At 40.7% G+C, this 24,257-nt stretch overlaps 1 protein-coding gene across 2 annotated transcripts in view; it reads left to right on the top strand.

Annotated features, from left to right (window-relative positions):
- The first annotated feature begins 8,160 nt into the window (after positions 1 to 8,160).
- The window catches only part of mcu (mitochondrial calcium uniporter), a 156,820-nt gene continuing 140,723 nt past the window's right edge, over positions 8,161 to 24,257 (top strand). For both annotated transcript variants that reach the window (XM_061959621.1, XM_061959612.1), the window contains exon 1: positions 8,161 to 8,341. In XM_061959621.1, coding sequence (XP_061815605.1) covers positions 8,225 to 8,341 — 117 coding nt within the window. In that variant the 5' untranslated portion in view covers positions 8,161 to 8,224. The remainder of the gene's footprint in view (positions 8,342 to 24,257) is intronic.

The following is a 24,257-nucleotide window of genomic DNA, read 5'->3' as shown; positions in this document are numbered from 1 at the left end:
TTGAAAAATAAACAAGTGATTCAATTATAAATAAAGATTTATACACATAGAAGTAATCATCAACTTAAAGTGCCCTCTTTGGGGATTGTATTAGAGATCCATCTGGATTCATGAACTTAATTCTAAACATTTCTTCACACAAAAAAAAATCTTTAACATCAATATTTATGGAACATGTCCACAAAAAATCTAGCTGTCAACACTGAATATTGCATTGTTGCATTTCTTTTCACAGTTCTTTTTGACAGAAATTTTAGTGACAAACCTGAGCTTGTGCTACACTGAGTTTATGAACTTACATTCATATTTTGTTGAAGTATTATTCAATAAATATATTTATAAAGGATTTTTGAATTTTTGCTATTTTTAGAATATTTTAAAAAAATCTCACGTACCCCTTGGCATACCTTCAAGTACCCCCAGGGGTACGCGTACCCCCATTTGAGAACCACTGTACTAGGTCATAAAATCAGTGTCAGTTGAGTCGGTCCATAGGTTGCCTGTAGGGATTTTTAATGTCCAGCAAATGTCAGTATTTAGTGACACAGTATCAACACAGTATCAATACAGTTTTGCAATGTTTCGAAACGCTTCATGACGCCTCATGAACCCATCACTATAACTCACCACTGCGGTTGAAAAAAGGCTAGATAACAAAAGTCGCTCTGAGGGAGGAGAAAAAGTTAACTCAAAATTACAGCGTGGGAATTTCTGGATACAAGGAAGTAGACGTGGGACGAGGCAAGGTATGGACATGAACATGGATGCTAGACAGGCACGAAAGCTCGAGACAATCTGGTACAGAACAAAGAGAAGCATGGGCTTATATGGAACATGAGGGTAATGGGAAACAGGTGGAAACAATCAAGGGTCAGGGATGACGTCAGACTGGTGACACAAGAGGAAGGACCCGTGATCTGAAACAAGAGGAGTTGCTTTTCAAAATAAAACATGCAAATCAGAAGACAGAAAAAACCAAGACAAGACTTCCCTCACCGCGGTGTGACACTTCCTTGGACAGGGAAAACATTTTAGATTTCAGAAGTGTGGGGGAAGGGGCAACTGATTTGTGTACAGAGGGCGTAGTTTGAAGGAATTAGATACATGTTTTGGAGTATGAATGGGAATAAATAAAAAGGAATGGAAAACAAATTGTTCGAAAATGTCTTTTTGTACAAAATAACAATAACAGAATGAATCTGATGTTTAACTTGTATGTCCTGACAGGGAATTGAACCATATCTGCTAAATCAGAAAACTGATTTTTAAGCCACTTCACTATTTTTTAAGCCACAGCACTGTCAGGCAATTGAGCAGTAAATTCTGTTCTTGTTCCTTTAGTGCAAGACTTTGTCAACAACATAACCACCGTTTAGACAGCTCAGTGGCCAAGAGGTTAGAGTGTCTGCCCTGAGATCGGTAGGTTGTGAGTTCACCTCCCAGGGGGTGGAACAAAGGTATAGGTCATGGTCAGTGGTGCTTTAATGGAGCACTACACTCCTCTTGTTTCCATTTTTTATTTGTCTTTGTTGTTCGTGATTCATATGGAGGCCAACTCACTCTTGTTTTGCATCTGACTGTTGATTAGTCAACGGCTACGTGCTGTCAATCATTGTCATGTTGGCAAGAAGACAGCCCCTGAAAGCCAATCAATGTGCTTGTGGGCGATTCAAAGGGACAAGCTTCAGCCTGAGCGGCCTGTTTCCACCTGGCGATGGTGTTTGACTTACCTCCATTTAATAGGACTCAAAAGGGCGACGTAGCAGAATAAAAAACACACGGACGATGGCAATAGGTCATTTAAATATCTTGTCCAGTGGATGTTCTCATACGAATCAATTTCACTGATTTTCATCTCGGTATGGTCTCTTGCTTTTTCTTTACTTTGTAGGGTTAAGTTTTGATTGGTTTGTTACTTGCTGTCGTGCGACTCAGCGAAGTAATCAAAAATTTTGCCTGCAAAAATTTCACAGTACAAAAGTATCACATCATTTTTGGATGTTGAAAAGTTCAGAGGACGAAAACCGAAAAAGTGCAGCGTCCATGTCCCTGGACACATAGGGATGTGACGACATTAACCACGGTAAAACCACGGTATAACACTCAACGGGTAATATGACCGTTTTGAATTAAAATGGTAGGAAAAAAAGTGATTAATAGCCACTGTTTGATCAAAGACATGCACCTGGGGATAGGTTGATTGGCAACGCTAAATTGACCCTAGTGTGTGAATGTTGTCTGTCTATCTGTGTTGGCCCTGCGATGAGGTGGCGACTTGTCCAGGGTGTACCCCGCCTTCCGCCCGATTGTACTTGAGATAGGCTCCAGCACCCCCCGCGACCCCGAAGGGAATAAGCGGTAGAAAATGGATGGATGGATGATCAAATCACAGATGTACAGGCGCTGGCTCTCTAGCCTAAATGCAAAGGTGACGGAGGCCAGCCGGTGTGGCTGGGCCATGTGTACAATAGTAAACCTCACTCCCTGACAACCTTAAGAGCAGTGCTCGCTACTGGGTTGATACCCCGGGCTTCTAGCACAGTGGTTAAATTGCTTGTCTCTCATGCCGGCGACCTGGGTTCGAATCCTGGGCTGAACAGAAGAGCAGGGACTAAACCACACGGGTTACAGCTGTGCCGTGTTCTGGATGAGAGTGAGGTTGAGGGTGGTGAGTGTGACGCAGGTCAACCTGTACGGCTGGGTCATTTATGCATTAGAAAACCGCACGTTTCATCAAACATATATTAACTTGTCGCCCTAGGGGAAACTTGGTAACACATGACACACTGACAAAGCTTAAACTACAATTACTATAGCAATCTACAAAGTTAATACAGTTTGCTTCTCCTTCTTCCCCTCCATTTATCAGTTTTCTTTTGTATTTCAAGTTATCATTACATATATGTATTGTTGCATTTGAAACAATTGTATTGTTGATAATAGAGGTAATTATTGTTATTATTCATTATCAATAGTGCTATTTCTATTGGTATTTGTATTGCTTCATTTGTAGTGTAATAATGCTCATTGTCATTTCTGTGTTGTTAATTTTTATTTCACTAACTGCTTCTTTGCTATCACTTTTACCATCGTATTTGTACATATCCTATTTACTGATGCTGTTCTTTTGTTGTTGTTGTGTTTGTTGTTGTTGTTGTCTCCTAGTCTTATCCCTCCCTTGTCCCCGCAATTTCCCCCTCTGTCTTCCTTTTTTTCTCTTCCTATCCCCTCCTGCTCCTTTAATTTTTTTGACTAGAGCAGGGGTCGGCAACCCAAAATGTTGAAAGAGCCATATTGGACCAAAAATACAAAAAACAAATATGTCTGGAGCCGCAAAAAAATTAAAAGCCTTATATAAGTGTTATAATGAAGGCAACACATGATGTAAGTGTCTATATTAGCTATATTAGCCTCAAGATTCAAGATTCAATATGCTTTATTATTGTCCATTCTTTAACATGTACAAGACACATAAGAACTGAAATTGTATTTCCTACTTAGCCTACTATCAAAGGCTGACGCAAATCGTCGTCAACAGAAATTGTGTACATACATTTTTATTCTACACATGTTTGCAACATTGGAAATCATTGGTAAAATAGAGGCTTCTCACAGGATGATAATTTCTGGAAATTACTGGCTCTGAATGGCCAAAGGTATTGATGTGTGTCTCCAAGTTTAAGGAAACGGCAGGCTGTCTTCTTCTAATAGATTTATTACAATCTTTGCAAGCTGGGTAACGTTTGCTGTGGTCTGGAACAACATGACACACAAACAACTGAGAAATTCAGTCAATATCACATACAGATAATGTGTCATGAGACATGCAAATATAAATTAAATACACAGAGGATATCCATCCATCCATTTTCTACCGCTTGTCCCTTTCGGGGTCGCGGGGGGTCGCTGGAGCCTATCTCAGCTGCATTCGTGCGGAAGGCGGAGTACACCCTGGACAGGTCGCCACCTCATCCCAGGGCCAACACAGATAGACAGACAACGTTCACACTCAAATTCACACACTAGGACCAATTTAGTGTTGCCAATCAACCTATCCCCAGGTGCATGTTTTGGAGGTGGGAGGAAGCCGGAGTACCTGGAGGGAACCTACGCAGTCACGGGGAGAACATGCGAACTCCACACAGAAAGATCCCGAGCCCGGGATTGAACTCTGGACCTTCGTATTGTGAGGCAGACGCCTAACCCTTTTTCCACCGTGCGGCCCACAGAGAAAGTAAAGGAAATGTAATTATCTCAAATATACCTACAAACGAGGCATAATGATGCAATATGTACATGCAGTTAGCCTAAATAGCATGTTAACATCGATTAGCTTGCAGTTATGGATTGACCAAATATGTCTGATAAGCACTCCAGCAAATCAATAACATCAACAAAGCTCACCTCTGTGCACTCAAACACAGCATAGCAAGTTTGGTGGACAAAATCAGACAAAGAAGGAGTGGCATAAAACATGTCTTTTTGTGGCAGCGTCGGAGAAAGTCGTACATGTAAACAAACTACGATGAGTTCAAGGATCGCTGATATTAGTAGGACAAAACAGTGCTTGCCAAATACTCTCATCAATGAAGCATGTATAACATAAGTTAAGCAAAAGTTGCTAAATGTGTTGGAATGATGAGGAGATCATGTCATTTATTGAACACCAATGCTCTGCTTTTATTGTATCATTCATTTATTATGTCATATCTAAACTATTGTGTTGAAGTCTGGGGAAATTGTTATAAATCCCATCTACAGCCTTTAGTCACTCTGCAGAAAAAGGCCATTAGGATTGTGTCCAATGTTCACTACTTACATCATTCAAATCCACTATTCATGGAGTTAAAGCAACTTAAACTGCACGATGAGATCAATTTTAAAACTGCTCAAATTATGTTTAGGGCATCCCAATACTCTCTACCATCCAATATACAAAACCTATTCCAGGATAGAGATGCTCACCATAGTTACAGTCTAAGAGGAAACAACAAATTATATTTTCCTAAATTTAGAACAACTTTAAAATCAATGTGCATTTCAGTGCGTAGAGTCAGTCTGTGGAACAACTTAGGGGACGAGTTAAAAACCTGTTCTAACATGATTCAATTTAAAAGACTGTTTAAAAAAGAAGTACTGAAGAAGTACGAGGAGGAAAGAGAGTGATGCCCTCAGCACAGAGCGATGAGAGAGAGGTGTATGGTCAGAGAGTGTTTGGGCCCGCGTGTATGTGTGTGTGTGTGTGTGTGTGTGTGTGTGTGTGTGTGTGTGTGTTTTGTCTCGTCTTGTCTTGTCTCATAGTAACAGTGGTACTATTGTATTGTTAGTGTACAGGAGCTTTTCTTGTTTTTGTTTGTATAGTAATGTTCTTGTATTATATTGTTTGTTAAATGTGGAATGAGTGAGAGGGTTTGGGATATTATAAGCATCTGCTTCATCCAACCCCTTTTCAAGCCTTGCATAAATGTCCCTGCCAAAATGTTTAAAAAAAAAGTGTGTTGTTGTACTGTGCAGGTTTGAAATAAATAATTAAAAAAAAACAAAAAAACATAAACAGTGGGATTTGTAACAATTAGAAAGGTTTGTGTCATGTTTTCCATTTTCACACATCTCTGAAAGAGGTGCAAGGAGCCACTAGGGCGGCGCTAAAGAGTTCTAGAGCCGCGGGTTGCTGACCCCCGGACTAGCGTGATCAATATATAATAGTGAAATATGACACAAAGGTGATTTTACGGTGTGTTTAAGGCTCGGTGAACAGAGTGATGCCGCTACGCCCACCAGAAAACTCTTAGTAGAAGCATAAGAAACACAAAACGTGCAAAATTTTGGCAAGAAACTCAGTTTATTTATTTTCGTTATTTCAAAAAATATATAAAGATTTACGTGTGTGTATACATTAATAATAACAACCATGATCTTTTTGGTCACAATAACCATGATATTGAATTTTCATACCGTTACATACCAACTATGTGAGCTACCTCTCTTTGTTTATAATGTATATTTTCTGCTGGATCTACTCTCTATTTTATGCTGCAGCTGTTACATATACGGTACTGTAATATTGTACATGGTGACGGAGGCAGATAATTTCATATATCCATTATTTAGAGTTACTTCTTTTGTATCTCCTATAGTCTTATTTTATTCAGCTAATGTTTCGTCTGGTACAAAGTGCTTGCATTACGAGTGTCCTTGCTGAGAGAGTCAGAGCGTTGAATATTCTCTCTGCTTGAGATTCCCATAACATTCTTGAGATAAGGGGCACAAAGCGGTGCTGGGCTAGCAGACAACAGGTGGGGAGGAGGGAGGGCAAGAGGGGGGTAGAACAGAATGTCTGGGGGTGATGCTGGGGCAGACCGGGTGGAGCCACGCATCTGAATGGGTTATGCAAGGCTGGTCTCATTATTGTCAAATATTTGAGAATAAACTACAAAATACCAACTACTGCCTGGTGATCAATTTAAACTTCAGCTTATGTGTCATTCAAAGAACCTGGGAGAGACTAGCAATTTGAATTCCCCATTGGAGGAAGAGCTGGTCGCACGCAACAATGGTAATTGTTATAGATTGTATATATTATATAAAAATATAATATATCAGTATATATCATATACTGTATATATAATATGTAAACATTACATATATGTTATATTTTATATTGCTACTACGGTACATTTCTAGTCTACTTTTTACCTGCATTATCCTTTCCATCCTAACAACTTCCATCCTTTGTAACTGAGCTACTGTGAAGAACAATTTCCCTTGTGTTTGTCTAAGTAAGTCTAAGTTTGTCTAAGTCCAAGTCTAAGTCTAACTGGACACCGTGGCTTTTGATAGATGCTCACTGAGCTGAAGTCTCACAAGAGAGGGTTAAAATGAATGTAGATAAAAAAAAGAAAAGAGGATTATATGTTGTATTGCATTGAATTCAAAAGTTTGCGAACACACAAAGGTGGAAGAAAGATAACCGTGATCATTTTGGTCACATTAACCATGATATTGAATTTTCAAATCGTTACATCCCAACTGGACACCATGTCTTTTGATAGAGGCTCACTGAGCTGAAGTCTCACTAGAGAGGGATAAAATCAATGTAGATTTAAAAAAAAAAAGAGGATTATATGTTCAGTTGAGTTGAGTTTGAGTTTATTTCGAACATGCATGCATACAACATGATACATTACAATTTCCAGTTTCTCTTTTCAACATGTTCGAAAAGGAGTAGGAAGAAGCAGAGCTTATTTAATCCTACCCCTTTTCCTTTACATAGCTGCTCACTCCTCGTTCTCAATTTATTCACAATATACTCCATAAGTAATAACAATAAAAATAAATAAATAATAATTGGTGAAGTAAGTTATATTTCATATAGTGAGATGAGTAAGATTATCTTGAAATTGAATGGATGAGATAAATTCAGAATGTTTATCATGGTTCTTCTTCTTTGTACTTTGTAAACACTTTAAGTTTGAAGAGTTTATTGAAGTGGATCATATTAGTACATTGTTTGATTTATTTGCTTAATCCATTCCATAATTGAATTCCACATACTGATATACTGAAGGTCTTCATTGTTGTACCTGCGTGCAAATGTTTTAAATTACATTTTTCTCTAAGATTATGTTTCTCCTCTTTTGTTGAGAATAATTGTTGTACATTCTTGGGTAGCATATTATAGTTTGCTTTGTGTATAATTCTAGCTGTTTGCAAAAATTCACTATGTCATGGAATTTCAGTATTTTTTTATTCAATAAATAAAGGGTTTGTATGTTCTCCATATCCAACATTATGTATTATTCTAACTGATTTTCTTTTGTAACATCGTTAATGAATGAAGTGTACTTTTATGTTATGTTGTTATATTGCTTTTAATTCAAAAGTTTGTGAATCCAAAAAGGTGGAAGGAACTTGATCACTTCTACATGCATTGAGTCATTTTAATGGCACAACTATTGTCAACTGTTGTCTACAAGACGTTGGATAGAACCAGTAAAGACGAAATAAACTTTGTAAGATCCTTGTCCATCTTAAAATAATAGAGTTCGTGTATGAAAGGTAGACGCGAGTGTGTTGTCGTGGTGCTGCCCACACTGGGCATGTCTACGAGACCGTAGTCCAGCCCCGCAAACCCGCCCACCATCCTCCCTCTTCCCCCTTCGGAGAGTCTCAGTGAGCCCGCCCGCAGCCAGTCCTCCTTCCCCGGCGAGCTTTCACTTCAGAGATGGCTGCGAAAGTGTGCAGATCAGTCCTGCTCTTGTCCCGGAGCGGCGGAGCGGCGGCCGGCAGCCTCCCCGCACTCGTCGCCCCTTCGCAGCGGCACCAGCAGCACGTAAGACCGGTGAGTCCCAGGACGTTACGCGGAAGGAGGGCGGTGGAGGAGCGGGCTGGTGGGACCTGGAGGAACGTCGGTTGTTTTTCGGCGGCGGCTAAGGAAGTAAAGCTAACTAGCTTCAAGGGTTTCCCGCACCGCTCTCGTCTTGATTGCGTCAACGTCGGTGTCCGTTGTGAGTCAGGAAATGTCGTTCCGGCGTGTGTGTGTTTCCACGCAGATTTGTACGTGGAGCTTTGGCAGGGGAGGCAATGCAGTTGTTTGGAGCCCATCATCAGCCCCACTGGTGCTGCCCCGCCGCTCACTACTAACTAGCCCCTCTTTTCTCCTTATCTGCCCTTCAACTTATTCCACAGCCTACACATGTGTTTTAAAGGAGGATGATGTATTTTAATATATGTGGCTTATGTTCTGAGGGGGGGTAACCTCCATCTATTTCCTTCTGGGAAACTGCAGCGTGTGCATGAGTGGGATGGTACTGCAGCAGACACTACACTATCATCACAGCTTGGAAACCATGACCCCGCCAGTAGTAGTGGGGCCTTGGGTTGAGATATTAAACATAATTACCATGATACTTCACCCAAACATGGAAGTCCACATATGGGTGATGTCAGCCAGCCATCCTCCTGGCTCTCCCCTCCCTGCGGGTGTTTCCCCATTCATCAGGGAGATCCATGTGTTTACCTGCAGGCTGGTGCAGATTTCTTTTTGTGAGGCTACAATGCAGTAGTTGCTCATCCTGTTCCTGCTTGGAGCTTTTTTTTTTTTACAACATGCAGTGACCCAGTGAGGGAGCAGAAGTGCAGCCTGGAATGAGGAAGTCCATGCAGTCCCTTACTCTTTGCCTCTGTTTCGCTTACATTTCTGCCTAGGGCTGGGCGACATATCGAGTTTTTTTTAAACAAGATATGATTTAAGAAAATATCGTAATATCGATTTAACTTATTTCAAGTTAAAATGACCAAACACTGCTTATTTGTTCCTCGCTTCCCACTCGCTACTAAACCCCTCCCCTTCCTTAGACTGATTGATTGAGACTTTTATTAGTAGGTTGCACAGTGAAGTACATATTCCGTACAATTGACCATTAAATGGTAACACCCGAATAAGTTTTAACTTTTTCAAGTCGGGGTCCACTTAAATTGATTCATGATACAGATATATACTATCATATATACTATCATCATAATACAGTCATCACACAAGATAATCATCAGGGTGTATACATTGAATTATTTACATTATTTACAATTCGGGGTGTGGAGGGGTGGTTAGGTTTGGTTGCTTGGTCTGCTGCTCGTCTGCTAACACAGACCCGCAGACGTGAGCACATCACCCCGATATTAGCGTCCCTGTGCGTTATCGAATCAATTTTAAACTCCTTTTATTTGTTTTTAAATGTCTAAACAACGTCGCGCCAACCTATCTCTTCGACCTCCTTCAGCCTTACTGCCCCACCCGATCCCTAAAATCAGCCGATCAGCTGCTACTGACGGTCCCTGACACAAGGCTGAAGCTTAGAGGTGACAGAGCTTTCGCCGTTGCTGCTCCCAAGCTCTGGAACGACCTACCTCTGAGTGTTAGACAAGCCTCCTCTCTTCCTGTTTTTAAATCTCTCTTAAAAACATACTTTTATTCCATGGCTTTTAACACTGAGTGATATCCATCCTGCAAATGCGCCCCATAATACACCTGCTGTGAACCTGTTTTTATGTTTTATTTATTCTATTTTTTTAATTTTTTTTTTTATCGTGTTCTGTTTGTGTTGTGTTGTGTTTGCTCGGTACTCGTATTATCTTTTAACCTGCCCATTGTACAGCACTTTGTCTACCCCTGTGGTAAATTTAAAATGTGCTTTATAAATAAAGTTGATTTGATTTGATTTGGTTGTTATCATCAGTCATCAACAATTGAGAACAGAGAAATGGATATTGAAACAGTGTTGGTCTGACTTGGTAGGATATGTACAGCAAGTAGTGGACATAGAGAGAGAGAGAGAGAGATCAGAAGGCATAAGAAAAATATCTGCATTTGATTGTTTACATTTGATTGTTAACAACAATCCGGGGAGGGTGTTAGTTTAAGGTTGAAGTTGCTTGGAGGAGTACTTTTATTGCGGTTTTGAAGGAGGATAGAGATGCCCTTTCTTTTATACCTGTTGGGAGCGCATTCCACATTGATGTGGCATAGAAAGAGAATGAGTTAAGACCTTTGTTAGATCCTCCTTCCAAGATGTGCTAGCACGCATAAGAACATCCAGGATTGGTTGGTTGTTTACTATGATGAGTCACGATTGGTTGAGATTAGGGCAAAATATTAGGGACAGGCCAATCAGAGGCAAGATAGGGCGGGTCATCGAACCAGGAAGGGAAATCACAACAGACATCCCAAATGACGACCAGAGAGTCGTAGAAGGGAAGAGGGAATATTCAAGCAGGCTATTTATATATTAAAAAAACTAGTGGAAGACGGCCGAGGGATTCTCTTCTTTAGATTTTTCTTTTAGCGATGTAGACGACGCCCAGGAAACTCACAACGCGTCTACTTGGCCACATTTGGACAAATGTATGCGTCTGGATAAAACATTAATTTGAGTTGTTTTGCATGTAAGCCCAAATCAAAAGTGTTCTCGAGTCATATTTCGCACGAGAAATGCTGCCAAAAATGTATGCCGAAGTGAGGAAGATCATAGCCGCACAATTGAGTCAAGTCACTTACTTGGCGCTGACCAGAACCGTACGTGTGTGACAGTCCATTACATCGTCGACTGGGAATTAAAAAGTTCCTGCCTGCAAATTTATTTTTTATCTGAGTTTGATACATTTTGTATTATGTGCACAGCAGTGTTATTTATTTTACGTAGAAATAATATTTTTCTATTTTATTTATGTTATGTAATTCTGGGCTACTTAAACAGTTTATTTTCTGTGCTATTAATACCCATCTTGACTAACTGGGTTAATAAAAGTGCCACTGACTATTTACAGGACAGTTGTCATTCAGTTCATTTTCAGTGAATCTCTCTCAAAAATGAATGTATTTATATTTTCACCAAAAAATATATCAAGATATATATCGAATATCGAGTTTGAGAAAAAATATATCGAGATATACTTTTTCGTCCATATCGCCCAGCCCTATTTCTGCCTATTCTCATTTGTTCCATCCCGACTCCTCCCTTATACTAACACTGTTGCAGGGCATGAATGGAACTCTAAGAGGCGCTGATTTTGCCAGTCAAAGTTGAAGTATGTCTTCATTTGCATATATTTCATTACCTGCAAGCCTGTCTGTGTCTGCAGCATGAGAACTCCAGACTTCTGTCTATAAAGCTGCAATGGGATGCTTACTTAAGAGTCACCATTATGCATATGGTGTTTTTTATTCATTTAAGTGGCACATGTTTTGTGTGTATGCAGCCTCCCATCTTCTTATGGATGCAAACACAGCTTCTGGACTCCAGAGGCTCACGTTTAACCTCCACCAGATTACTATTGAGTCAGCTGTCATATAAAATGCAGCTCTTCTCAAGTGTAGCTGGGGAGTTGAATCATTGCGGGTAAACTGTCCTTGTAAAAATTGATATAAATCACTGGTTAGATTTTAATAATATAAACTTGTATGGAGTCAAAATAGTCATATACTGCACATTTAATATACAAAGTCAATGTAAACCTACGAATAATATTTTAGTGTGCCTTTTCCCCATTCACTAGATCATATGCTATTTTCTGTATTGAAGCCCTCTGTGTTCATTAAAGCCGAGCCAGGGGTTGTTGTGGTTGGGGGCCAGTAGGTCAAACCCCCCTTGCTTCATAATCCAATCAGTGTAGGAGTAAACTCATTTATCCATGCTTCCGTCACTGACTTAGTGCTGAAGTTATCCAGATTAGTGTGATAAGAGAATGGCTGTCGTCTGTGAGGAGGCGATTCACTTAAGTGACTGACAAAGCTGTCTTCAGAGCTGTCTCTTTGCTGTTATCTCGTCCTTGATGGCCAGCCTGGTATGATTTCACCTGCTTACTAGTATAATTGAGCAAGGACTTTGGTACCAGTTTTGTGGACAAAGCATTTGGTGTGATTCGATTTCAGGCTATATGTAGGCTCTCGGCTCATTCATGCTAAATATTTAAGTGAATGTTTTGAGAAAATCATTCACACTAATGCTGCATCCTTCAGTGGATTCTGTTTTCCCAGGATGAGTAAGCTATTATTTTGTCAGCCTAAACACTGATACAAACACAAAGCAGTGATGCGGTAATGATGCCACGTACCTTTGACAAGTTTGTCCTCAAAATCGGAATTTTTAGACAATCTATAATCAAAGACATCTAGGTCAGTGAGTCTCAAACGTTTAACTTTTTAATAACCACCTCAGAAAACACTTGGTACCAAGTACCACCACAATGACCAATATTAAAACACAGTAGCCTAAGTAGTCATTAAAACAATAATTACAATATTTAATATTTTTAGCCACTGCAACATTACGCACAGTTTGACAGTAACACCGTGTTTGAATATAGGAAAATAAAACACTGTATTTTAACCAAGTGATTCTCTGGGTACCAGTAAAAGGAGCCCCTGTTTGAGAATGACTGAATCATGTCCTCTTTCAAAGGCAGTGTTATGATGACCATAGAATCATAAATGGAAGTTGTTGCGAAGTCAAGCTAATGTCGTTGCAAATGTGGTAGACGTGACTGTCCGAGACGCTCAGTACAATACGGCTAATATTAGGACATTTAATTGATGATAGTGATGAATGGATATATTTGTATGCTGCTCATGGACACTAATGTTTATGACGTCTTGACTGTCCTAATAGTAAGGGGTCATATTATGCAAAACCAACTTTTCTTACCTGTTGGCACATGTTTTTGTGTATTTGGGATCCCCATAAGTCCAGCAAATTAGCGGTGCTATTTATAAAACATAATTTTGCCTTGTTTCAAAAGAGCCGTTGCGAATTTGAGACGATCGTGACATAGTTTGCCTTGGTAACGTCAGCGGAAATATCCATATATGGCAAAGGTTTACCAAAGACATCTTCGAACACATATAGATTTCGATATATATCTATCAACTGAGACGCCCCCCCCCCCCGAGATTAAAAGTTGGCTGCTTTGAGTGTAAATAATAATAAAAGCTTCTGTGATACTGTACCTGCTACCAGCACTGCTGACTATTTTTTGTTGCAATAAATCATCCATATATGATGTATTGCTGAACGTTTATGTATGGTAATCTTCCGTAGCTTCCACCCTCCTACTTATTTCCTTGGCTAATGCTAAGAGAGCGGCGAATGAAAGCAAGACGTTTGTTGCAAAGAAAATAATTGTTAATAGTTTAGGGAACAAATGACGGCACTTGACAAAGTTTGATTTAATAAGGCTAGCCGCACAACAAACTTATTCCTGCATCTCAAACCAAAGACGAGTGCGGGAAATGGAACTCTTTACAAGGCGAACAACACACAAACCCTCGCTATAGAGCAGCTTACTGTGGTGGAATCATTTACACAAGGTACCATGTATGAAGAGAAAGGAGCAAAATGCACAGACCACTTAAGCTGTTGCTCTGCACACCGTCAAGATGTGTACGTACAAAGGAAAAGCCTGCGTTTATCCACTTATTAAAACTAAAGTCCTCTCAATGTTTTACTTGACTATTTATTTGCATACAATGTAAAATACTACATTTTTGTTTACATAAGTGTTTCATTCAAGACAGAAGTTTTTAGTTTGCACTTTAACAATATTAATGTTGGAAATGTATATTTATTTGCATGCAATGTGCAATGCTACATTTTTGTTAACAGAAGTAATTTGTTCAAGACGGAAGTTTTTCCTCCCAGAGGAAGCGGAGATGTTATTTTCAGGCCATATCGCCCAGGCCTAATTCACCGTGTTTGAAGGTTGCAGAACGAGTGCATATTTTTCCATAAGTTGTTGATATTCAGATAAGGCATGCGCAAGAATAGCTTTTGTGCATGTGGCTATCTTGATTCCCTACATTGTAACTGGAACGCTCATAAATCGGCTGTGACGTCGTTCCCAGCTCCGACTTCCAACTTCCGAGGTTAATGGAACGCACCATCTGGCAGGTAAATAAGACCGCCCACAAAACAAGTCATTTTGAAGAGACAGTCAGAAATCGTCTGTAAAACAAAACCATGCAAAATTTGGACCCCCATTACATGTTATGTAGACCACGATGAAATGTTTTACTGTAGATTAAAAATCACATTATGGCCCCTTAGGAATCAGGAATTTATAGTCATATTTCTTGACTTTTATTGTTGTTCACTCATCTCACTGTTCTGTCTTTTACATTGATATATGATTATTTTCTCTCAGTGGGAAGTGAAAGGACTCCAGTGCATGAGAGAGGGTGCAAACATTGATCTTAAACATTGTGGTTTGAGATATGGCTGAGTGTATACTCTATATCCGTGGGGACAAACGTACGGCCCGTGGGCCGGATCAGGCCCGGGAACAGATATTATCCGGCCCGCGGGATGAGTTTGCTAAGTATAAAAATGAGCCGAAATTTTTGAATGAAAGAAACTGCTGTTCTAAATATGTCAACGAGATGTCGCAATAGCAATTATTTGTATCTTTGTAGATGATGCTACATGTGTAAAAAATAAATAAACCAGATGTTGTTAGTGCACCAGTCGAGGAAAATGAGCAAACTACATAAATAACATCCTGTAATTTTATTTTGATCTAATTTTTTTTATCTTGATAGATTGAAAATTAACACCAATGAGTTGACTGATGAACATTATCACATAATTGATTCAGAAAGTATAAATAATGACAAATAAAGATAGAATACTATTAACCGCAACATGTAAGTGTAAAAAAAACCGCAACAACATCATGATTTGTATATTTTCAGAATGTGCTTGTTCTATTTTTAAACAAAAAAAATAATCTGAAGTTGTCTTTATTTTTAAGTTATCGTGCCGTGATTTTACCAGTCCGGCCCACTTTGGAGTAGATTTTTCTCTATGTGGCCCCACTTTCCACAGCTGGTGGTACATTTTCCACATGGCCACGTCACCCAGCAATGCCAAATACAGTAGGCTACTTATGTAACGTTCATCAATGCAAGTGGAAAGAATATGACCATTGCACATATTACAGGCACTATTTCACAAAATGTTTCTGCTAAATACGACCAGATGTCTCTCATATACACAAGCATGTGATTCATCCGTTTTTTTTTTTTAGACCAAACCATGGATCGTGTAAATTCGAGGAGAGTTTTGGATGGAAGCGGGATGTAGGATTTGTTACCTATTTAGGACTGGAAAGGTAATGAAATCGAACGATCATTGAAAATTAGCTTGATAATTTTGCCAGTATCGATAAGGTGCGAGGTGACGTTCCACGTCCCAAGAGCTAGCTTTTGTAGCCGAGGATCGGACTGCCAAGTGCCCTGCCCTCGGCTTCCGCCCAGCTCACACTGCACCCAACCTCTATGGCCCCTGCTATGGGTGGTGAGCCCATTGGAGGGGGGACCCACGTTGCCTCTTCGGGCTGTGCCCGGCCGGGCCCCATGGGGACAGGCAGCGGACAGGTACTGACAGGCCAAGCGGTGTGCGGCTTCAGCGGTTGCGGAGGCAAAAACTCGGACATGGGAGGAGTTCGGGGAAGCCATGGAAAACGACTTCCGGACGGCTTTGAAGCGATTCTGGACCACCATCCGCCGCCTCAGGAAGGGGAAGCAGTGCACTATCAACACCGTGCATGGTGAGGATGGTATTCTGCTGACCTCGACTGCGGATGTTGTGGATCGGTGGAGGGAATACTTCAAAGACCTCCTCAATCCCACCAACACGTCTTCCTATGAGGAAGCAGTGCCTGGGTAATCTGTGGTGGGCTCTTCTATTTCTGGGGCTGAGGTTGCTGAGGTAGTTAAAAAGCTCTTGGTTGACAAGACTCTGCAGCATCGCGTGGACATCGGGGGCGGTACCTCTGGATTGGCAGACCGGGGTGGTGGTTCCTCTCTTTAAGAAGGGGAACCGGAGGGTGTGTTCTAACTATCGTGGGATCACACTCCTCAGCCTTCCCGGTAAGGTCTATTCAGGTGTACTGGAGAGGAGGCTACGCCGGATAGTCGAACCTCGGATTCAGGAGGAACAGTGTGGTTTTCGTCCTGATCGTGGAACTGTGGACCAGCTCTATACTCTCGGCAGGGTCCTTTAGGGTGCATGGGAGTTTGCCCAACCAGTCTACATGTGCTTTGTGGACTTGGAGAAGGCATTCGACCGTGTCCCTCGGGAAGTCCTTTGGGGAGTGCTCAGAGAGTATGGGGTATCGGACTGTCTGATTTTGACGGTCCGCTCCCTGTATGATCAGTGTCAGAGCTTGGTCCGCATTGCCGGCAGTAAGTCGGACACGTTTCCAGTGAGGGTTGGACTCCGCCAAGGCTGCCCTTTGTCACCGATTCTGTTCATAACTTTTATGGACAGAATTTCTAGGCGCAGTCAAGGCGTTGAGGGGATCCGGTTTGGTGGCTGCAGGATTAGGTCTCTGCTTTTTGCAGATGATGTGGTCCTGATGGCTTCATCTGGCCAGGATCTTCAGCTCTCGCTGGATCGGTTCGCAGCCGAGTGTGAAGCGACTGGGATGAGATTCAGCACCTCCAAGTCCGAGTCCATGGTTCTCGCCCGGAAAAGGGTGGAATGCCATCTTCGGGTTGGGGAGGAGACCCTGCCCCAAGTGGAGGAGTTCAAGTACCTCGGAGTCTTGTTCACGAGTGAGGGAAGAGTGGATCGTGAGATCGACAGGCGGATCGGTGTGGCATCTTCAGTAATGCGGACGCTGTATCGATCCGTTGTGGTGAAGAAGGAGCTGAGCCGGAAGACAAAGCTCTCAATTTACCGGTCGATCTACGTTCCCATCCTCATCTATGGTCATGAGCTTTGGGTTATGACCGAAAGGACAAGATCACGGGTACAAGCGGCCGAAATTAGTTTCCTCCGCCTGGTGGCAGGGCTCTCCCTTAGAGATAGGGTGAGAAGCTCTGTCATCCGGGGGGAGCTCAAAGTAAAGTCGCTGCTCCTCCACATCGAGAGGAGCCAGATGAGGTGGTTCAGGCATCTGGTCAGGATGCCACCCGATCGCCTCCCTCGGGAGGTGTTTAGGGCACGTCCGACCGGTAGGAGGCCACGGGGAAGACCCAGGACACGTTGGGAAGACTTTGTCTCCCGGCTGGCCTGGGAACACCTCGGGATCCCCCGGGAGGAGCTGGAGGAAGTGGCTGGGGAGAGGGAAGTCTGGGCTTCCCTGCTTAGGCTGCTGCCCCCACGACCCGACCTCGGATAAGCGGAAGAAGATGGATGGATGGATGGATGGATGGATGGATGGATAAGGTGCGGGTTTGTTGTCCTCGTCTCTCACTTCCAAACAGGCAGCAATGAGAGTTCACTCTGTGCATTGAGTTTAACACGTGACCAAGTTTATTCCATAGCATGAGAATAATTAATGGAGTAAACCCTCCTATCTTATCATCCACTATCTTTGTCTTTTTGGGGAAGGCGGTGGCCGCTGTCGTACACCCACGCAGTGTACAAGTCAGACTCGTAATTTAGTCAATATTGGTCAATTCTACAGTGTATTTATTTGTACCAGTCAAGACAAGCCTTAGTTCTGCGTCATATTTTCTCCAACCTGGCGCCATAGTGAGGTGAGTAATGGGGATGTTCTCATGCTGCTAATCTCTTATTTCAATTGTGGACTTGTTCTCAACACTGTACATGCTAATTGTTGATATATTTATTATCTTCTCATTGAGTTACGTTGCACCTATAAAACATGTTAACGTCATATTTCCTCTGAGTGCTGCTGAGATGATGATAATTCAACATTTTTTATGTCATAGTTTACAGCAAATCACCTTCTATTAGTAAGCTAACAATTGCTAATTAGATTCTATGCTAGTGCTAGTGTTATTTGTCAATTAAAATTAGTCATGACTCAAGTCTATTTACTGTGCACTTTCATTGAAGCCAAGCAAATTGAAATAGGAGTGGACCAACACTTGCTTAAATGACTGTTGGAGTGGATTTTTACCCATGTGGTATATACAGTCGTGGTCAAAAGTTTACATACACTTGTAAAGAACATAATGTCATGGCTGTCTTGAGTTTCCAATAATTTCTATACCTCTTATTATTTTGTGATAGAGTGATTGGAGCACATACTTGTTTGTCACAAAAAACATTCATGAAGTTTGGTTCTTTTATGAATTTATTATGGGTCTACTGAAAATGTGACCAAATCTGCTGGGTCAAAAGTATACATACAGCAATGTTAATCATATTTGGTTACATGTCCCTTGGCAATATTCACTGCAATAAGGCGCTTTTGGTAGCCATCCACAAGCTTCTGGCAAGCTTCTGGTTGGTTTTGACCACTCCTCTTGACAAAATTGGTGCAGTTCAGCTAAATTTGTTTGTTTTCTGACATGGACTTGTTTCTTCAGCATTGTCCACACGTTTAAGTCAGGACTTTGGGAAGGCCATTCTAAAACCTTAATTCTAGCCTGATTTAGCCATTCCTTCACCATTTGTGATGTGTGTTTGGGGTCATTGTCCTGTTGGAACACCCAACTGCACCCAAGACCCAACCTCCGGGCTGATGATTTTAGGTTGTCCTGAAAAATTTGGAGGTAATCCTCCTCTTTCATTGTCCCATTTACTCTCTGTAAAGCACCAGTTCCATTGGCAACAAAACAAGCCCAGAGCATATTACTACCACCACCATGCTTGACGGTAGGAATGGTGTTCCTGGGATTAAAACCCTCACATTTTCCCCTTCAAACATATTGCTGGGTATTGTAGCCAAACAGATACATTTTTATTTGATCTGACAACAGAACTTTTCCTCCAGAAGGTCTTATCTTTGTCTATGTGATGTCAGACTCAACAATTGTAATTGGCGAATATGTCTGTCACTCAGATTTATCGCACTAATTATGACTTCGATGTCAATTCAATGTTGATTTGTCGTGCAGCCTTAGTTCACCCTTTATCGCAGTTTTTTTTTTTTTGTATTGGCCCTAGTGTGTGGATGTGAGTGTGAATGTTGTCTGTCTATCTGTGTTGGCCCTGCGATGAGGTGGCGACTTGTCCAGGGTGTACCCCGCCTTCCGCCCGATTGTAGCTGAGATAGGCTCCAGCGCCCCCCGCGACCCCAAAGGGAATAAGCGGTAGAAAATGGATGGATGGATGATCACATCCCTGTATACAAGTCCCTAGACAGTTTATTTTAATGCTTACTTTTTCAGGTTTTAAAAGACGTTTTTAGAATAGGCTGTTGAGCCGTGAACAAGAGAGGAGTTAAAAGGAAGACGACCGTTGTTAACTCTCCTGCCAGCCGTGTCCATTCACTCTGGAGCTCTTAGCCTTGTTCCGTGGCGCAAACTCATTTAATTTTAATTGACAGATTTCTTGAGGATACTGTAATGTGTAGTGCAATAAAATGAGATGTTTGACAGGCGCAATGAGTCCGTTGTGTTTGTATTGTTTGTCATGGGAGCAGCCTCCCATAAAAAGCAAGCCTTGTTTATACAGCTGTATTTCTTTTGTTTTGCAATAGCACATATCCAATTTAATGCTCTTGTTTACACTTATATGTATGTGTGGGAGATAACAATGGGGGGTGGACCTTTACTGTACACACCGCAATTATTCATTTGATAATTGAATGCACAATCGATGTAAGTTATCAACAAAGCACCATTATCAGTGCACATTCCTGTGATTGCATATTACTGAAGCCGAGAGACAGGATACATTATGCAGGAAAGGTGCCAAAGGTGACAAACAATTAGTCACAATGGAGCTTGTTCAACACTGAACACTTCATGTACATGTAATCTGACCATTATTTATCTTTTGTTTTAATTTAGATTTTCTGTCATCTAACAAATGTTTCACGCACTGATGATCACTCATATCTACCAAGTTTAGTCTCTTAAGCATACAATAAGATCAAGTAAATTGATTGAGAGCCCAGTGACATAGAGTGACTCAGGAATTTGCTCATACTTATTTCTGCAAGACAAGAAGAGACCTGCTTGTACTGTCATTTCTTTTTTGGCTGTAGAATCCAAGTGTGCCTCCCTGCCTATGCCGACAGCCAACATGTTTTGCTGTGCGTGACACTATTAGAAACATATCAAACGTTAGTTGTCATCTTTTTGCAGTGTTGAAACCTTGATTTCCTTAGCGGATCTCATTTTGACTTACTTCTAGTCGAGCGAGCTCGGTCTGCTCTGATTAGTGAGGTGTGCAATGGTGCTGGCATTCTCTCTGCTCTCCAATTAAGAATACAGTGTACTGTACAGTGTTCTGACTTTTCATCTTTTTTTATCAGTGTTCCATCATCCTTTTTTCCCTGTAATTAGGTAGAGGAGGAAAAAGACCCCTTAGTTCATGTAGTACCATAAATTCCCTAAAATGCCTAACACTCTGTCTGTCGTAGCTGAAGCCATAATATTCTCACAGTCCATCTCATTTATTGAAGAGTTTTTCCTAAATTTCATTTTATCATCTATCAGATGATGTACAGCATGATTGCATGCGTACATTATCGAGTTACTGACTGTATATATACATATATATATATATATATATATATATATATATATATATATATATATATATATATATATATATATATATATATATTTATGCGTATATATATATATATATATATATATATATATATATATATGTGTATATATGTGTGTGTGTGTATGTGTATGTATATATATGTGTGTATGTATATATATATATATACAAACCCTGTTTCCATATGAGTTGGGAAATTGTGTTAGATGTAAATATAAATGGAATACAATGATTTGCAAATCATTTTCAACCCATATTCAGTTGAATATGCTACAAAGACAACATTTTTGATGTTCAAACTGATAAAAAAAATTTTTTTTTGCAAATAATCATTAACTTTAGAATTTGATGCCAGCAACACGTGCCAAAGAAGTTGGGAAAGGTGGCAATAAATACTGATAAAGTTGAGGAATGCTCATCAAACACTTATTTGGAACATCCCACAGGTGAACAGGCAAATTGGGAACAGGTGGGTGACATGATTGGGTATAAAAGTAGATTCCATGCAATGCTCAGTCATTCACAAACAAGGATGGGGCGAGGGTCACCACTTTGTGAACAAATGCATGAGCAAATTGTTGAACAGTTTAAGAAAAACCTTTCTCAACCAGCTATTGCAAGGAATTTAGGGATTTCACCATCTACGGTCCGTAATATCATCAAAGGGTTCAGAGAATCTGGAGAAATCACTGCACGTAAGCAGTTAAACCTGTGACCTTCGATCCCTCAGGCTGTACTGCATCAACAAGCGACATCAGTGTGTAAAGGATATCACCACATGGGCTCAGGAACACTTCAGAAACCCACTGTCAGTAACTACAGTTGGTCGCTACATCTGTAAGTGCAAGTTAAAACTCTCCTATGCAAGGCGAAAACCGTTTATCAACAACACCCAGAAACGCCGTCGGCTTCGCTGGGCCTGAGCTCAGCTAAGATGGACTGATACAAAGTGGAAAAGTGTTCTGTGGTCTGACGAGTCCACATTTCAAATTGTTTTTGGAAACTGTGGACGTCGTGTTCTCCGGACCAAAGAGGAAAAAAACCATCCGGATTGTTATAGGCGCAAAGTTGAAAAGCCAGCATCTGTGATGGTATGGGGGTGTATTAGTGCCCAAGACATGGGTAACTTACACATCTGTGAAGGCGCCATTAATGCTGAAAGGTACATACAGGTTTTGGAGCAACATATGTTGCCATCCAAGCAACGTTACCATGGACGCCCCTGCTTATTTCAGCAAGACAATGCCAAGCCACGTGTTACATCAACGTGGCTTCATAGTAAAAGAGTGCGGGTACTAGATTGGCCTGCCTGTAGTCCAGACCTGTCTCCCATTGAAAATGTGTGGCGCATTATGAAACCTAAAATACCTCAACGGAGACCCCCGGACTGTTGAACAACTTAAACTGTACATCAAGCAAGAATGGGAAAGAATTCCACTTCAAAAAATGGTCTCCATAGTTCCCAAACGTTTACTGAGTGTTGTTAAAAGGAAAGGCCATGTAACACAGTGGTGAACATGCCCTTTCCCAACTATGTTGGCACGTGTTGCAGCCATGAAATTCTAAGTTAATTATTATTTGCAAAAAAAAAAATTAAGTTTATGAGTTTGAACATCAAATATCTTGTCTTTGTAGTGCATTCAATTGAATATGGGTTGAAAAGGATTTGCAAATCATTGTATTCCGTTTATATTTACATCTAACACAATTTCCCAACTCATATGGAAACAGGGTTTGTACATACATACTCTTTGTTTGCTTCTACATCACTTGGTGGGGATATCAGAACATTTCTGCTACATGATCACAGAGTGTGCCATTAATGCAACACTTTGTGCTGCTATGAAGATCCCCTCAGAATTGTTGGGTGGATGTCAGAAGCAAAGACTGGCGGGCGAAAGACGTATATCTCTTGGTCATTTATTAGCAAGTATATTGTACAACACAGAAGTACCTGACCCAATTGTGTGATAGTTGTTGCATCCAGAAATCAGTAAGTTACCCAATTTTGACAAAAGTATGTGCCGAGGTGTATTCAATCAACTTTTCATGCGCAGGCAAGTGGCAACACAAAGTGCTTTACAGAAAAAGAAAGAAAGAAGAGATGTAAACACACACACACACACACACACACACACACACACACACACACACACACACACACACACACACACACACACACACACACACATAACAAAAACAAAACATGACGTGACACTGAGGATTAAGTAAAAACGCCACCTTTGAATCGAGAAAGAAACTGTACATTTTGGTGCTATTTCAAACAACGGCTTAAGGGCAGCACAATTTTAAAAGTGGGAATCTTTGGGCACCTCACGATTCGATTCCGATTCTTGGAGTAACAATTTGATTCAGAGTCGACTCTTGATTCAACACAATTCTCGTCATATATTTTTTGGTATGTAAATGATAATAAATGTTTTTCAAAACAGTTTAAAACAAAATCTTCTCTTTGCTGCTGACGTATGACCTATACGCGTAGTGTTGGCTTATAACGTCTTTTTAAAATTGTATTTACAAAAATCACAGAATGTTAACCTAATAAAACAAAATAGAGAAACCCTAACTCCAGCCCAAACCCAGCTTTACAATTATTATAGAAATTTAATAAGCAGTTGAGAAGACATACAAATACAATACCTACACATAAAAAAAAAGAAACCTAAAATTGATAAATGCAGCAGTAATAATAATGCTAATAATAATAATAATAATAATAATAACAGTTGTTTAATGTTTTTATATATATTTTTAAACAAATTCTCAAATTATGAATTGATTTTCAATTGTAATAAATAAAAATCATCATTTGGATTACATTTGACAGCATATAGAGAAAGTTTTATAAGGACGCTAATCTTTTAGGTGTGTCAACCACTGTCTAATGTGTATTAGCAGGAATGTAGTGGAACAGTAGTCACTACACCCCACTGCACTTTTTTTGACAGCTTGTCTTGTACTGTACTCTACTTTTTCTTTCTTAGTTTATCTCACGTGCAGTATTAGCCTGGCTACTATCCTCTCTTAGCAGAGGTCTGTACCCTACTCAGTGGCCTAGTGGTTAGAGTGTCCGTCCTGAGATCGGTAGGTTGGGAGTTCAAATCCCGGCCGAGTCATACCAAAGACTATAAAAATGGGACCCATTACCTCCCTGCTTGGCACTCAGCATCAAGGGTTGGAATTGGGGGTTAAATCACCAAAATGATTCCCGGGCGCAGCCACCGCTGCTGCCCACTGCTCCCCTCACCT

Source organism: Nerophis lumbriciformis, linkage group LG02 (assembly GCF_033978685.3).
Source record: "Nerophis lumbriciformis linkage group LG02, RoL_Nlum_v2.1, whole genome shotgun sequence".
In the NCBI taxonomy this organism is placed as follows: Eukaryota; Metazoa; Chordata; class Actinopteri; order Syngnathiformes; family Syngnathidae; genus Nerophis; species Nerophis lumbriciformis.
Note: the sequence above shows the minus strand (reverse complement) of the source record. Positions and strands in the feature narration are given on the sequence as shown.